At 44.5% G+C, this 17,200-nt stretch overlaps 1 protein-coding gene across 5 annotated transcripts in view; it reads right to left on the bottom strand.

Annotated features, from left to right (window-relative positions):
* ARAP3 (ArfGAP with RhoGAP domain, ankyrin repeat and PH domain 3) overlaps nt 1–9,511 on the bottom strand; it is a 68,453-nt gene extending 58,942 nt beyond the window's left edge. For all 5 annotated transcript variants that reach the window (XR_013544686.1, XR_013544687.1, XM_078392474.1 and 2 more), the window contains exons 1-5: nt 9,328–9,511; nt 4,843–5,933; nt 3,620–3,681; nt 2,848–2,918; nt 319–395 (exon numbers count right to left, since the gene is read on the bottom strand). Coding sequence is in view for 3 of the 5 variants with exons in the window: in XM_078392474.1 (XP_078248600.1) it covers nt 319–395; nt 2,848–2,918; nt 3,620–3,681; nt 4,843–5,891 (1,259 nt within the window). In the remaining 2 variants the exon portion in view is untranslated. The remainder of the gene's footprint in view (nt 1–318; nt 396–2,847; nt 2,919–3,619; nt 3,682–4,842; nt 5,934–9,327) is intronic.
* Nucleotides 9,512–17,200: the final 7,689 nt, after the last annotated feature.

Raw genomic sequence — 17,200 nt, 5'->3', positions numbered from 1 at the left:
GATAGGAGGGCCTGGCATGTTCTGGTCCATGGGGTCACGAAGAGTTGGACACGACTTAACGACTAAACAACAACCAGCAGTAGGGAGAAAATGAGGACTATGAATACAGTACAGCTGTATAACAGCAGTCATTATCTTTTTCCCAGGAAACTCTCATTGCAACTGGGAGAGGCTCTCTGTAACCTCTACCAAGGAATGTAGCCATCTCCCTGGATTCTGTTAGGGAAGCACTTGCTACTGTTCAGCCTTCTTTTTCAAATGGACACAGGTGAGATAAAGATCAGAGGCAGAGACAAAAAAGTAAATAAAATCACTTACGTGATTCTGTCTTCTCTGTGACCTGCTGCACATTCTGATACCTCTTCATATTCCTGTCCTTCAGGGGAAGCAGCACCCTGGGAAAAGAACAACAGGATGTTAAGGAGATGGCGCACTGAGGGTTCTTTCCTGATTTAAGAAACTAGAACACAAACATATGCTGATTAATCTGCTTTGCTAGGGTCCACCTAGCCTGGTTTTATATATATAAAAAAGAGATACTGGTCATTATGATGCTGTTTTTGTCGTATGCCAATTTCTTTTTTTGCAGCTCCTCAATTACCAAATGCTCCTTCCATACCAATCTTATTCTTCTCACTTCCTTCCTTTTTTGGTCTTATAACTTATGCATTTTTGTGCTGTGTACATGTGTTAAGGCACTCATCAGGCCTGCCGTCACCAGAGACTCCCCACTCCTGTGTGGGCCATGTGTCACATGACATTCACAAGCTCTTTATGTCTGTAGTGACTGTGTGTGTATGCTCACACACGTTCATGCGAGGTGGTTGTGATAAGTCATGGTGCTGTCATGCCCCTTTTCCACCATGTCATCTTAGTATGAGGGAAGCACATAGTGAACCAAGCATATCATGAGGCCAGAATCTGGCACTGGGGTCTTAAGTCATAGGTCCAAATTTGGTCATGGTTTTCACACTATTCTACGAACTCCCTAGTGGCACACGTTCAAAACAGAACACACGTACCAGAATAAATAAGACGGAGTGCAATAACAAACCATATGACCCGAAATACACTGAAGTAATCCACCATCCTGCTTCTTGTTGATTAAAATGTGATGTGAAAAAATTGGAGTTCACAGTGGTTCATTGAACCATATAGCTGTACACTGTGTCTTTCCCAACCCCTCCACCTCAGAACACTTTGCAAGTTCAAAGTGCATTAATACCCTCCTGTATGGTTTCCCACTATATTTCTAGAAACAAACACCTCAACGTGTCTGAATCCTCAAATAATGACAAGAAGGTGTTGCCAATCCTCTGTTATTTCTCCCCACGGCCATAATGTACAGTATAAGTATGCAAGCAGGCAGGCATGAATTCCTCCCTCCCTTCCTTCCTTTAGTGTGATGCAGTATTCTGAGCAGTTTATAGCAGGATAAAACACAGTAGACATAAATTAGATAAAACAAGTAAATAATACTCAAACTGAAAACTCCAAGAGGCATAAATTACAGAATAAAATGCAGCACATCAGGCATATAACAAAGAAAGCAGCAAGAGAAACACACCCATCAGGACAGGGGTGCCAAGAAAGGCCTCTCTGTGTTTTAAGAAGTATTTTAAATGTTGGGAAGGAGGGCATCAGGTGCAGCTCCACCAGTAGTTGGTTTCAGAGTATTGGTGCCACAGCAAAGAAGGCTCTACTTCTGGTGGATGACTTCCTGGCCTCCCTCGGAGTGGCCACCTGGAAGAACATTGCCTGGGAGGGCCTAGCATAGAGGGTTGATGACCTTGGGAAAAGACGCTCTGACACGTAACATGGTCTCAAACCACGTTATTATAGGTGATCATCAAAACCCTGAAAGGTACCTCTTTCATTTTTACAGTTTTTGTGCAGTGGACATTTCTTTTAACACAAAAGGGGTCACCTCTTTCAGATCATATTATTTAATTTCCCCCCATTTGTGTTTTTTGGAGTTAGTTCTAAAATATCCTAAAGATTGTAGCTGAATTTATTTTTTGCCTTCATTTTCTTGCTTTGAAATTCCCACTCCTCCCCTCTAGGACAGTCTAATTGGTTGCAGACACTATTGAACTAAAACTTTCCTGAGCCATTTGATGCCCAAGAAGTAAAAGAAAGGTTAAATGAAAGAGGTAACTATAGTAACTAATAAAATGTTCATATCCCTCTCTTTCACTAACATGAAACATTCACATTTAAGAAGTACTTTTTCAGGAATCAATAATATTAAAAAAAGAAGGGCCCTCTTTTGTATTTTTTCTCTTTTGTTTAAACACAAAAGTCCCATACCTAATGTGTACAAAGACATGGTGAGAATTGCTGTTTCCCCCCCTCAGTCCTTTTCCTAATAATACCCAATGTCAGATTTCCTATAGTGACTGACCCAGAAAGGGCCAGTCCCACCATTATGCAGAAAAAGAAAACCAAGCTTATGTAACAGATTATGGTTATCATGAAAGGGTATACTGCCCCAAGACATTGTCATTTTCATCACAGTAATTACTGAAAATGATTCATAATTTAATTGAGTCCCCACCCCTCCCTAATTAATGCTTACAAGTCATTCTTTCCAAAGTTGAAGTGAATTTCTGGCCAATTCTGGTGTGGTTTTCCAGGATTATTTTGTGGTGGGGAGGTGCAAGCCTAGTGCATTTCCAGAGGAGGAAAATGGTCTCTACAGCCCCCTAGGTTTGCCTACTCCTATATTATATTTGTATTTATATAGAAACTCATAATGTGAGTTTGCTGGGTAACTCACAAAGCATGGGCACTTGGCTGCGCTGGTCAGAAAGCAAGCAAGCTCTATAAAGTCCAAGACACCCTTACCTGCTCCTGGGTAGACCAATAATTTCCAAACATGCTTTCGCAATAGGGGCTGATGGATTCCTCAACAGGGCCTGTGGATAAGGAAAAGTAGGCAGAAAAGCTGACAGAGGAGGCAGGTGCACCCAATTGCAACAGGACAGGAGAAGAGCCCTCAGTGAACATCTCTGCACTCAGAGAAGGGCCAAAACAAGAGAAGAGGTGGGAGAACATCAGACGCACACATCCACTTTTGTTTATGCCTGAAAGCAGTCCAAGGAACTCCGGCCTGATGAAAGGAGGGTACTTCTTTCCACTCAATCTTCATTATTTCCCCTTCCCCAATGGTTTTTTGCCTTGCTTTTGAGAAAAACACACCTTCTCGGCAAACTTGACTCAAGTTTTCAATTGGTGAAATGGCATGGGGGAGGGAAGTTCTTTCAGCTCTACTGCTCAAAACCCTCTCCCATAGCTCATTTTAAGTGAACATTCTGAACTCTGTGCTAAGTAGGGGGATCTGCAGAGGGCAAGGAGATGTGCTGGGGAATGTACATGAATCTTAGTCAGGAACTCGCAAATTTGGAAGAGCACAGAACTCCATCTCAGCGTAACTTTCACACTGTCCCTTTGATTCCATATGCAACATTAGGTCCTGAGCATAAGACAATAACCTATTCTCCCACTGGAAGCAGGACACTAAGCCTTTCACCAGGGTCTGTGTCAACAATGTGAGGTGAGAGGCCCCAATCCCCTGCTCTTCCCTCTCCTTCACAAGAAGAATAGTCCTCACTCTCACCTGATCTGCTGGCAGCTCTTGGGGGTGTTCGATCTAGATCCAGGCAGACCTGTCCCATGGAGCTGCAAGAATGGAGAAAATTTCCAAAAAGGGAGCATGTTACAGACATCTATTGAGCTTTGCCTACATTTTGGAAGCCACAGACCTTTATCCACATTGTTTCCTCCCTTCCCCTTCACACTAATTCCTGAACATGGAGCGGGACCTCATGTTCAGAAGTGCCACACATGCATCTTCCTTTCACTTCCTTCTACAGTAGAATGGCCATGAGTTCTGCTTTCCAGGGAGCAATTCTCTACCTGAAACTTTGTCTTGTCTGGACCCAGCTTAAAGATAAAGGAGCCATGAGAAGGGAAACATAAAAAGCCTCCACCAGGTGTTACCACCTGGACAATGGGTTGAGCAGGCATACCGTGGTAGTTTTGCTTGCACTTCTTTTTCAATATTAGTAATTATTTATTTCCACCAAACTAGGTGCTGCCACTGTGGAACACTTATCTTCGGCAATGCAAGCCTATACTCTCAGGATGTGAAAAAGTCTTTGTTCCATCTCATGTAACCTCTAGACCACGGATGAATATCACACATTCCCCTATGTATCTTTACCCATCTGCTACTGAGTTTACACATTTCAATGTTATACAGATTGCTAATTTCCTATTCCTACTAGCAGCAAAAGGAAAATGATCTGTACATGTATTTTACTGCATTTCACTCCATATGTCTAAAGAAGTGGGTTTGTCCACCAAAGCTCACATTAATATATAACAGTTCATCTTTAAGGTGACACAAGGTTTTTAAATTTTTTATTTCCCTTCAGGTTTTGCCTGATATGCTTACACAGACTAACATAGCTAGCTCTTCTATAACTAAGCTTGAACATTATCTCTGACTGTAGTCACCAGATGATCCTCTTTTGTCCTGGTGTAACTGACCTAGCAGTTCGAAAGCATGTAAAATGCAAGCAAATAAATAGGTACCACCTTGGTGGGAAGGTAATGGCTTTCCATGTCTAGTTGCGCTGGCCACATGACCACGGAAACTGTCTTCAGACAAACGCTGGCTCTATGGCTTGGAAATGGGGATGAGCACTGCACCCTAGAGTCAGACACGACTTGACTAAATGTCAAGGGGAACCTTTACCTTTATCTAACTGACCTCAGTCTATATTGTCTTCCTGAAAGAGGATAAGCTGTATGGTTAACAACAGCGGCTATACTCACTTGTCCATGTTCACAGTCCCGTTTTCCATAGTCAGCCCAGAAGGCAGGGTACCAGGCTGGCTCCTCACACTCTCCTTGACCTCCATGCTTTTAGGTGGTACTGGCAAAAGCATAGCTGATCTCACCTCTTTTCTGTCCTCTAGGGATGTTGATTTGCTGAGCATGGGAGGAAGCAACAAAGGCTCTCCATGTATTTTGAAAGCATTTGAAATGGATTCTATTGGACTGGAGTCTGCAGGCTGGCTCTTATAGGCGAAAGATGTAGCGGTGGAAGATGAAGAGGTTCCATCCACATTCTTGATGTCACAACTTAGTTCTTTCACAGGAGCAGAGGGCAGCAGAACAGATCCTGAAATATTCTTCCTTGTTCCGTGTTGAAGTGACAAGGTGGTGCTTGGGACTTCATCTCTTGGCCTAGCTTTGGGCTCAGGGGTGACCTCAAGCTTCTCATTATCTGTGTTGCTTTCCCCTGGATCAAATCCCTCCAGTATAATAATGGTTTCTTGAGACTGTTCAGAGCAAGAAGTAGGTTTACAACCAGGTACAGATGTTTGTGGTGGTGACGATGATGCTTTATCTAGTTTGGTTGCTTGGGGTGCATGGGGAAATACAGTTCTGGGTTTGGGTACTGGCTTGGAAATTGGTTCCTTACTCAGTGGTGGTGGATGATTATTTTTTGAGTCACAGACAAATGCAGGGCCAGAAGGAGTTCGTACTATGACTTCTGTATTCTTTCCAACATCATTCTTCTCCTCAGTTTTGGTCCCATCCAGAGAATCTTCACATTTACCAGACCTGTAATGGGCATCTCCTGCCATGTGCCCACTTTTATCCCCCACAAGGATTTGGGTGCGTTGCATTAAAGTCAGAATCCTTTTGCAGTGGCCAGTAGCAGTGATACCTATGGTTTTTAGATCCTCCTTACAAAGAGAGAGGACATCTCTGATGGAGCCATATCCATGCTGCTTGAAGGTACCCGCATATCTCTCCAAATGAATGGTGGCAAGCCAGTCTGCGATGTCAGAGTCCACATGGCACTGATGGTGCATGTCCCCTTGGCAGGGAAGGAAGAAACTTTCTCAGTTTACCATCTATGGGAAACAAGACAATAGTCAAAGGCTTGGCACAGAAAGATAGCAGCAGCATCTGTAGAAAAACTGGGAGCAGTGGAGAAATTTTGGTGTTTTGGGCACTTTGGTCTGCCTCATATATTCTTGTACTTGTCTCCAATTAGAACAGATAAAAGAAACCAGTGATTTACAGTTCAAATAAGCTGCTCAAACGGTCCTTCCGCTAGTGTAGTTCCCTTGACTAGCACCCTGTTTTATGTTAGAAGCTGCACTGATCTAACACAGCAACTGTCACTGCCCAGGACAAGATGGCTGACAGTGTCTTCAGTCACCCAAAGATAACCCCTGTACAGTCAACCCTCGACTTACAAACGGCTCGAGTTACAAACATTTCGACTTACAAACCACTCTGATAGAAAAATTTTGACTCGACTTGCACACTCAGATTTGAGTTACAAACCAAAAAAACCTGTTTGAGGTGGGGAAAGCATGAAGTTTGAACTTTCAGTTAACCATTGGCCAGTGAAGAGGGTGCTTATCTGCTTCCTCACTCTTCCCAGTGTTTTGAGAGTGGATTTGGAGACAGTCTTCAGACTGCCTGGTACTGCCTGGTACTGCTGGTATTGCCTGGTACAGTGCGGTACGGACTGTATTTTTATTTTTTGGCGCTTTTTAAATTTTTGATTTTTGGATTTTTAAAAGGTGTTCCCTCCCTCCTTTGCTGCCCCCCCTTTCCCCAAAAGGTGCTTGTATTGGCTTGTCTTGATTTAAAAGGTGCTTTTCAAGGTGATCTGTTGTCTGAAAGGTGCTTGGTTTTTCCCAGAAGGTACTTGTCTTGGCTGAAAATGTGCTTTTCAGGGTGTTCTGTTGAAAAGGTGTCTGTTCCCTCCTTCTCTCCCTCATTTCTTTCCTTTTTTTTAACCTAAGTCATCTTAGGTTAAAAGGAAAGAAAGAAATTCTGCCCCTAGTGGTAGGAACGGATTAACTGGCTTTGCCTTAGTTCCTATGGGAAATGCCCCTCAACCTAAGAACCAAAAACAGCCGGAACAGATTAATTGGTTTTCAGTGCATTCCTATGGGAAATGCTGATTCGACTTACAAACTTTTCGACTTACAAACTGCCTTCCAATACGGATTAAGTTTGTAAGTTGAGACCCCACTGTACCAGGTCTTGATGTAAATATTAGACCCATCTGTGATCTTTGTTGGACAGAGAAATCATTTCCGATTCTTTGTGTTTCTCTGTGGGAGTAAAAGAAAGGTATTCAGAATCTGCCTTCCCTTTGGGAAAAAAGAGGCAGATCAACCAACAGCACAGTAACAAGTCTGTAGTTAGAGTAGAGATTCTCCCAAGCGAAGAAAAAACTGCGATAGTGAGCATAATGGGCAGGGGTTTGTGACCTGAAAGGCACTGCCCTAATCTGCTTTACTACACTGTTGTTGCTTGAGGGCATGAGAGAGGTCAGAGAACTATGAGTTACACACAGCAAGAACCCCTCCAAACACAGACACCCCAGCCAACAACACGGAATCCAAGCTGCTGGGCAGGCTCCAGAATCAGGGTGGAAGAGGCCCCCTGAATGCCACAGCTTGACCAATACACAGTGCATGCACATGCACACATACTCACACAGACAGACAGACACACAGAGTTTTCTACTCGGAGCCACTTCCTCTCAATTTTTTTTGACTTTCTACTGCTAGACAGGGGCCATGAGCTCTCACTTGCATACATTTGTCTTTCAGATTAAATTTAAATATGAAGCTGGCAAGTCCCCTCTCTGGGCAGTCTCAGTTCCTGACAAAAACAAAGAAACATTCTTGCAAAAAGAAAGCAAAATCACTGATTTCTCATTGGCTTGTCTTTGATTCCTAAGCCTTGGCTGTTTTAAAATCTTTCTCTAGGATTAACCCTGCCTGTTTCATAGTGCTTTTGTAAAGGATGTGATATAGAAGCTTTGCCATGGCTTATGGAAGAAAGAGGTGTCTCACATCCTCACAAGATGCCCCGATAGCCAAACTAGGTGCCCAATTGTCACCTGCATATATCTTCAAGAAAAGTAACAGTTGTTTTTCTCCAGGAGGGAGGCTTCAGGGAAAGTGGGTGGGATGTAAAGGTGAAAGGAAAGGAAATAATGTCCCCTGTCCAAATCACACACATCACCAACGAACTACTCATGATCTGAGAAGCTGAGGTGGCTATGTCCCCAATTTTGGGGAGTCAAACCACTGGCCATCTATGCACATGTGATTACCAAAGAGTTGCAAATGCATTCTTAATTTCTTGCTCTGTCATTTACCACACTTCTATCCCACCCCTTTTCAGTCAAGTGATCCAGGCAGTATCTCCCAGTATGTATTCTCAAAGATTTTCACAACAACCATCTCCCAGTGTGATTTTTTGAACCTTACAAATAGAAGAATGGCTTAGCACCTGTGTGAGTTTGTGTGTATGTATACACATGAATGTGCAATTTGAAGTAGATACATAGTAGCAAAGAAAAGGGTTAAAATCGTTCCTTCCTTCCACTCCAAATCCTTCTTGCAGTCTTTCCAGACATGTGTGCAGAGCCTGGGTGTGTTCTGACATGATGAAGATGTCTCAAAATAGAATGGAAGGTACTGTAAGTTAGCAGAGGACTGAGGTATTCACTGCCATTAAACATTCTAACTGAATGCAGCTTCCGTGCACAGAAAGAGTCTACCTTCCAATATCAGATGCTGAGAAGAAACAACACAGGGTGCCCCTTCTCCTCATATGTGCTTGCCCCATCTATATGTTTCCCTGAGGCATGGGGAACAAACCACTGAATTAAATGGACTGTTCTTTAACCACTAGGCAAGGTAATTCCCATGTTGTAAAACAAAAGTACGTTGGTCTTCCAGTTTTAAAGGCATAGAGAACTCTGGCGAGTCTTCCCATTCCCCCTCTCAGACATGTGGGAAAATGTGTCTCATAGACTGTGACCTTATCTCTTGGCTGTGTCCCAACCACTTTTTTTCCATGGGTTTAAACAATGCTTTAGCACTCAAATTTCTCACCAATATGGTGTGATAATGATTATAACACTAATAATTTTATAGCATTTCTGTATGTTCACATAATCTGACTTCTCTCTAAAATGTGGAATTTACAAGGAATGTCATGATGATTATTTCCATGTTGCAGATTCAAAGGCTAAGGTAGGGTGGATTCTTCAAAGCTACTCAGTGAAATGTGGTGAAGACAAGAACTGGAGCAGAGATTTTCTTTCAGGAATTGTCTCTTAGCAACAACTCTACAACAGCTCCACATTTGCCTTTGTTTGTGCCAACCCCACCCCCACTCCATTAGTAAAACTCTTTAAGTTTTTGTCAGTGCAGCTTCTGGAGTACCTACATAACTGGATAGCACTGTAATATTAACAACGCTTACCCTTTCTTATTGTCCTCTTCACTCATGTTGGGGTTCAGCTGCCGGCACTGCTGTAAGATAGCCGTGGAAGTCTTGTTTCTACAAAAATTCAGGGTGGTGTTTTCCCATGAATCAAGCTGCTGCACACTATACCATATGTGCTTGCTTGGCTGTTGCTCTCTCTCTCTCTCTTTTTCCAGTTCTCATTTCCTCCCATTGTTCAGTGCAGGCTTCCTTCCTGTTGCTCTCTCCCACCCTACAAATAGGAATTATTCAACACTGCAGTATGAAAGTATATGCGCAGTTGTGTTGGTGGTAGTGTGTAGGTGGAGGTGGGTGACCTGGGCCCTTCTCCAGCTGATGCACTGACCCTCTTCCCCAGCTGAGCTGAATGGAGGCTTATGGGCATGCAAAGGACTGGAGCAGGAGTGCACCGAAAGCAGAACAGCAAATAAGAGGCGACTGGGCCTTTTTGTAGGCATGACTGAGGGAAAGCCTAGAAGCAGCAGAATCCATTACATAGCTACATTTTACAGTTCTACTGCATTGACCTTACAGCTTGGTAACATGGGTGGGAAAGGGTCTGAAGCTATTTGTTCCAGACCCCTTCAACACACCATCCCCCAATTCAGTTTCTTTCTGTACCACTGTTTCTGCTCTGACCATTCCACATTGCTGACCAGAATGCTTGGTACTATATTTTGTTTAAAGTTTTCATAAGAAATGGAAACGATGTATTAGAGTTTAATCTCAATGTATACTTGTGACATATTGGGACATCTCCCCATCCAAGACAAGGTAAACACTTTAGATGGTTGTGTGTGAAAGAGAACATATACTAATTTGAGGCTTAATTATTGTTTGAGTCAGTGGTATGTATTTACTCTGGTAAAGAAGTTTTTAAATGAATTATTATTTTTTGCTTCTTTGGTCAAATAAAGGTAAAGGTAAAGGTTCCCCTTGACAATTTTTGTCCAGTCGTGTTCGACTCTAGGGGGCAGTGCTCATCCCTGTTTGCAAGCCATAGAGCCAGCGTTTTGTCTGAAGACAATCTTCTGTGGTCACATGGCCAGTGATGGAATAGACATGGAATACTGTTACCTTCCCACCGAGGTGGTCCCTATTTATCTACTTGCATCTGCATGCTTTTGAACCGTTAGGTTGGCGGGAGCTGGGACAAAGCAACGGGAGCTCACTCCGTCACGTGGATTTGATCTTACGACTGCTTGGTCTTTTGACCCTGCAGCACAGGCTTCTGCGGTTTAGCCCACAGCGCCACCACGTCCCTTAGTCAAATAAACTAGGTATAAAAATGTATCTGTGGGAGGCTGGAATGGAGGAGGCCGCCTAATAGTGAGGTCTATAGTTCAGCTATAAGGGAATCTAAATGAGTTCTGATCAAGCAAAATCTTTCCTTGTATCTGGACAGAAGTCCAGTTAAGATTGGCAAGGCAGGATGAGTACTGGCCCAAACGCACAGCCCCAGTTACAGAGTTTGTAGCAAGCAGAGAAGGAATGTGGAAGGGTTTAAGAAGGAATTATGTGGCAGAGCAGATAGCCTGCTTTGGTCACAGAGAAAGATGCCCAAGCATTTAAGGAACAGATTGCAAGTAGTAAGTGACTGACTGAGCGAATGTCACTTAGGAGTTCCAGCCAAGCTACCACTGGAGATCTGTGTCAGCTACCACAGTGAAAGGTACTGGGGTTTTGTGAGGCCAACCCTTAAGAACCCTTCTTGGTGGAGAAAGCCTGCAATAGGGCACCTTTAGCATACCTAGGAGAGAGAGTCTCAGAAAGCAAAGAGCTCTACCAGAAGGGGTTTGGAATTTGGATGAGGACAAAGGCACAATCTGATGCCCATGACCTTATACCCATGTAAGGAACAAAAGGCCCACTTGACATTCAGCTTTATTACAGGCAAGGAAAAGCAGAATGTGAGAATGCTAACATGTAGTCTGTGTATGCAGTAATTCTTGCATGTGGTCCCCAGCTTTGCTTCCACCTGCACTGGCTCTTGTAAGGGTCAGCAGCATGATCTGCAACATCACTCTGGCTCCAGGCTCCATGAAACATATGGATGGCTCAACAAGGCTAGTCACGAGTGGGAGTGGGGTCACTAAAGGCAGTTCCGTGCTCGTCTACCAGACATATTTCAAATTTCCCGCTTTGCTCTGTTCTTTTCCCTTCCTTAATCATGCTCTCCTTTGAGTCAGTTTCCACACCGGCACCTTCTGGCTTTCTTACTCCCTCTTCCCTCTCTCCCTCTTGGGACCGCACACTCTCTCTTGGACTTCCTTCACATGCCCCCCCCCCGACGAGTGGGCCGTCTCTTTGTCAGCTGGGGCTTCTTCCCACTTCCCGTGCCAGGAAAAATAGTCTGCATTAGCACGTGCAGGTCCCTTTTTGTATTTTACATCAAAGGCATAAGGCTCTAGGCTCAAATACCATCTAGTAAGTCGAGGACTGCAGTCTTTCATTCTATTCAACCACTGAAAGGGAGCATGGTCAGTAACTAATGTGAACGGAGCTCCTAACAGGTAATATTGTAGGGTCTGAATTGTCCATTTGGCAGCTAAAGCTTCTTTTTCTATGGTGGAATACTTCTGCTCTCTAGGTGATAACTTTTTGCTTAAATACCTCATGGGATATTCTTTACCCTCCCATTCCTGTACCAACACAGCCCCTAGCTCCTGATCTGATGTGTCTGTTTGCATTGTGAAGGGCTTTTCATAATCAGGGGCATATCTGCTCGGCAACTCACTTAGCACTGCTTTCAGTCTTTCAAACGCACGTTGTTCTAAGGGGTCCCATTGCACCAACCTGGGAGCTCATTTTTTTTGTCAAGTTCGTTAAAGGGGCTGCAATTTCTGCAAAATTAGGTACAAACTGTCTATAGTAGCCAGCTAAGCCTAAAAATTGTTGCACTTCCCTTTTATTTGGGGGCACCTTCCAATCTGTAATTCTCTCTGTTTTTTCCAGTACAGGCTGGATTTTTCCTTGATCTATTTGGCACCCCAAGAAGGTTGCCCCCTTTCAAGCAATTTTATACTTTTTAGGGTTTACCCTGAGACCTGCTTGCCTCAGCTCCTTCCATACGGCCTCTAGATGACCCAAATGTTCTTCTCAATTCTTACTATATAATAAGATGTCATCAATATAAGCTCCGGCGAACTGCTGTACCGGTTCCAGAACCTTATCTATTAATCTTTGAAATGTCACTGCTGCCCCATGCAACCCGAATGGCATGCAGGAGAAATGGAACAATCCCTTTGGGGTCACAAAAGCTGTCTTCTCCTTATCATCCTCTTTAAGGGGGAATCTGCCAATATCCATAAGGTCCAGTAATAACAGAAATTTAGCCTGGCTCAACCTTTCTAACAAATGACCTCTACGTTCGGCATAGGATAAGCATCAAATTTGGACACTTCATTCAATTATCAAAAGTCTATACACAACCTGACCCTTCCATCTGCCTTAGGCACCACTACAGGATAACTCCTCCATGGACTCCTTGAAGGCTCTATTACCCCCATTTCTAACATTTCCTCTACTTCCCTATTGATAGTTTCTTTTAAGTGATACGGCCAACTCCTTCCTCCTGATCTGGCCCACTACGTTAGGTTTAGTATTTATCTGATGTTCAATTAAGGTGGTATAACCTGGTTTATCTGAAAACACATCCTGATACCTGGCTTCTGCCAGGTCAGAACCGATTCTCTTTTCTTTGGGTCCATCTGGATCCCTTGAGGTGATACAATGTGGCCTAGGAACTCGACTTCCTGCAGGTTGAAGTCACACTTCTCCAGCTTGGCACAGAATTGGTGATCTCGTAGTCATTGTAAGACCTGACAAACATGTTCTGTGTGCCGAGTGGGGTCTCGGGAGTAAATCAAAATGTCATCCAAATAGATGATCACAAAGCGATCAAGCAGGTCTCGAAAGGTGACATTCATGAACCACTGGAATACAGCCAGAGCGTTGGTCAGGCCAAAAGGCATGACCAGGTATTCATGCTGACCATAACGAGTCCCGAAAGCCGTGTACCACTCGTCACCTGCACGGATTCTCACTAAATTGTAGGCACCATGGAGGTCCAACTTGGTATAGATACGTGCCCCCTTAAGGCAATCCAGGAGTTCACTGATCAATAGCAGGGGGTAGCGGTCCTGAATGGATATTTTATTCAAGGCCCAGTAATCATTGCAGGGGTGGAGCTCTCCACCCCTTTTTTTGACAAAGATAATGGATGCAGACAGGGGTGACATGGATGGCTGGATGAATCCCCGTTTCAGGTTTTTATCAAGAAAGCCCCGCAAGGCTGCTAGTTCTGGTTAAGACATAGGGTAGATCTGCGCTACAGGAAGGGGTGCCCCAGGCACCAAATTGATGGTACAATCATAGGGTTGATGCAGGGGTAGCTGGTCGGCCCCCTTTTCCTCAAAAACATCAGCAAAGTCCCTGTATTCCGGAGGTATCATGGGACTGTCTGTTGATCCTGCTGCAGCCAAGGTGGCCAGTGGAACCAGATGCGGACACGGATCCCTGAAGCGCAACTCCTCTTGTGCCCAGTCTACTAGGAGGTTATGTGTTCGGAGCCAGGAAAGTCCCAGAATGAGCGGAAAACAGGGCATATGTGCAACGCTGAATTGTAGTTGCTCCTGATGGTGTTGGATCTGGAGAATAACCAGATAGGTTTCCTGGGTCACTGGGCCAGAGCGGAGGAGATGCCTGTCTATGGACTCAACTAGGGCTGGGGTCTCTTTGTCCTGTACAGGGATCCGGTGTTGTTTCACGAAGGCCGTGTCAATGAAACTGCGGTTGGCCCCGGAATTGACCATGGCATAACCAAACAGCCAGCACCCATCTGGTAAGCAAATTTCACTGGCACAAGGAATGGACCCGGGATATTAACATAGGGTTCAGAGGACCCAGCTAAGTGCCCCACGTCTGACATGGGTCAAATCTTTTACTGATGGTGGTAGCACGGAGCCGGGGGTGCATTACTTGACAAAGCAGCCGGAGGCAAGGTGTCTCCCCCACAGTACAGGCAGAGATTCTCAGAATGGTGTCGTATTTTTTCCTCAGGGGTGAGGCATGGCCAAGCAGCCCCCAACTGCATGGGCTCAGAATTCTCTTGTTCAGTGCTAATGGGTGTCAGGGGTGGCTGCTAAGGATGGGAACTGCTCTGTACTAGGCATTGACTCTCTAGGCGGTCATCAATGCGACGGCACAGTGTGATTAGCTCTTGCAGCATATTGGGTCAGTCTACACACGCCAGCTCATCCAGGATATCATCAGCCAACACCTTCATATATTGGTTCATGAGAACTGCTTCATTTCAGAACAGGTCTTGAGCCAAAAGTCTGAACCCAGTAGAATACTGAGAAACTGAACCCTTACCCTGTTTCAGGGCCCAAATCTTCCTATTGACCGTAGCAGCTTGCAAGGGATTAGCAAAAGCTGCTAAAATATGGTCCAAAAAGCCCTGGTAGTTGGTTAACAGGGGGGAAGGAGTAAGGAGTAGAGGAGTAACCCATTTAGCTGCCTGTCCCTTGAGAAGGCTGACTAAGAAGCATACCTTGGTTTTGTCTGTGGGGAAGTCTCTTACAGGCAGCTCAATATACAGTTTACACTGTGCCAGGAATGCTGGAAACTCCTCCACCTTTCCTCCAAACTTTTCTGGAGGAAGCACAGGGCATTTGACCTGGGCAGCAGCATTGGCTTGGGATTGCAGTTGCTGCTGATGAACCTGTGCCACCATTTGTGTAAGAAACTGCACCTGAGTAATCACAGCATTCAGCTGACCAGAAGCTTTGCTTGCTTCTCCCTCCATCTTGTGGAGAGAATGTGTGGTGGAAGCAATCTGTCATGTTCCCAGAGGGTTTCAACAGGCAAAGGTCCAATAAGCCAGTCCAATATCAGAAGTCCAGAAGATGCAAAGCAGATACCAAAATGCCAAAGCTAAAACACAAACCATAGTCAGAAGCCAAGGGTCCAGAGAACAAGTTTCAAGATGAGCAGAAGCACGGATGCGAGCCAGAGTGTTGACTTGTTGCTTCCACAAGCTTCCAAACCTTCTAGGTGCAGATTATATAGCCCAAACAGTCATCAAACTCCTAGAAGTCTTCCATCCTGTTAAAACTCAGGACTGGTTGACCTGATGTTCCTGTGGGAAGCATTCATGTGATCCTCTGACCTTCATGTCATGAGTCTTTGCCGAAGTTTAGCCCTCACTCTGGCTACTGGGGGAGGAGAATCTGGTGGTGATTCAACTGTCTATGCTTCTAATTGCCCAGCATTTTCCTCAGCTGCAATTAACCCCTCAGATTCCAGATCTTCAGCTGAACTCATGACACCCTGCAACCCAAGGGTTCCTCCCTCCCCCCGAGCCTGTATTCATCTTTCCCACCTTGTCTCTCCTCTCCAGCAACTGCCTGGTCAATAAAGTTTGTTGCTCCGTCAGATTCTCAATCAACTTTTCTTGCCTCTCGATCATCTGCTGCAATTTCAAAAGATCCCAGTTTCCCACAGTAGGAGTCGCCCCACATTGGGCACCACTGTGATCGGGTTCAACTCCTCATTTTGCACGAGAAATATCACAGGAGACATTTTCTTTAACAACTTCTTTATTGATTACATGTTGTTCTATTCCGTTCATAATTGAATCAAATAAACTTAACCCCGGCAACGTGGCATAACTGTCTAATACAAATTATCATCCCAAATAAGCTGAACTCACAGGGGTGCTGGGCCAAACTTCTCTGCATCGGTGGGCTTCCGAAGAGCTGCGCTCCTCACTGTGCAAATGGTGCTGCAGCATGGATGCCGAGGCCAGTCCCCCTCAAGCAGTGCAGTGTTGTACCGGGAATCTGGGTGGATCACCTGATGTCCTCTACCCTTGTTCTTAGGGAAGACTATCACTGACCATTCTAATGTCTCTTGTCGCACCTCTCCCACTTCCTTTGGGACGGGATCGGGTAACAGCCCTCCTAATTTGAGGTTAGGGAAATCACACAGTAGTTCTTGGGCCTTCACCCTCTCATACTCTCTCAGCCTCTCCAGCTCTCTCTTGCACTTCCACAACTCTACTTCTACCTCGAGCTGACGCTCTTCCTGACTACTTATACTCTCTTCCCAAACTGACAGTTCCTGCTCCTCCCCTTCTTACTCCCGCGCTCATCTACCAGATATACTTCAAATTTCCCGCTTTGCTCTGTTCTTTTCCCCTCAATCATGCTAGCTTTTGAGTCCATTTCCACACCAGCACCTTCTGGCTTTCTTACTCCCTCTTCCCTCTCGGGACGGCACACTCTCTCCTTTACACCAGGACACTATTTACCTTACAGGCAAATAATTTGTGGTAAAACTCTGCTTCACCTATAAAGCTTCAGACTGTAGGCAGGGACACACATGATGGAATTTTCCTCTTCCTAAATATGGGAAATAAAATGTCAGGGAGAAGGATTCTACTCTAGTCTCCCTTGATATGATATTTTCTCCATGTGAAGGAATTTATATAGAAGGAAAAGCAGTTCCTAATTTGATCCCTTACAATCTGATGTATTGCAACCTATTCTCACTGAGGGGGCAGCACTGGTAAAACTACTCGTTGAATATCTTACTCACTGCCATCCTGCTAAAGCTTTAAAAGACACCCTGTAATATCCAGATAAAGATTCACTTTGATCAACAGGCAATATTGCATCTGAGATTCTTCAGTCTTGAGGATATTTGAGAAAGCAGGCAATTCTTTAATCTCGTCATGGTGAGCTCTTGCTCCCATCACTGTCAATAGGTCTGAGTCCTTCCTCCCAAGTGTAAGAAAGTACACAAGAATGACAGGAAGGAGAAAGCTTATATTTGTGCCAAATACACTAAGGAAAGAGAAGATTAT

The sequence above is a fragment of the Pogona vitticeps genome, chromosome 4 (genome assembly GCF_051106095.1).
Source record: "Pogona vitticeps strain Pit_001003342236 chromosome 4, PviZW2.1, whole genome shotgun sequence".
NCBI classification, from domain to species: Eukaryota; Metazoa; Chordata; class Lepidosauria; order Squamata; family Agamidae; genus Pogona; species Pogona vitticeps.
This window is presented reverse-complemented; position numbering and strand designations above follow the sequence as displayed.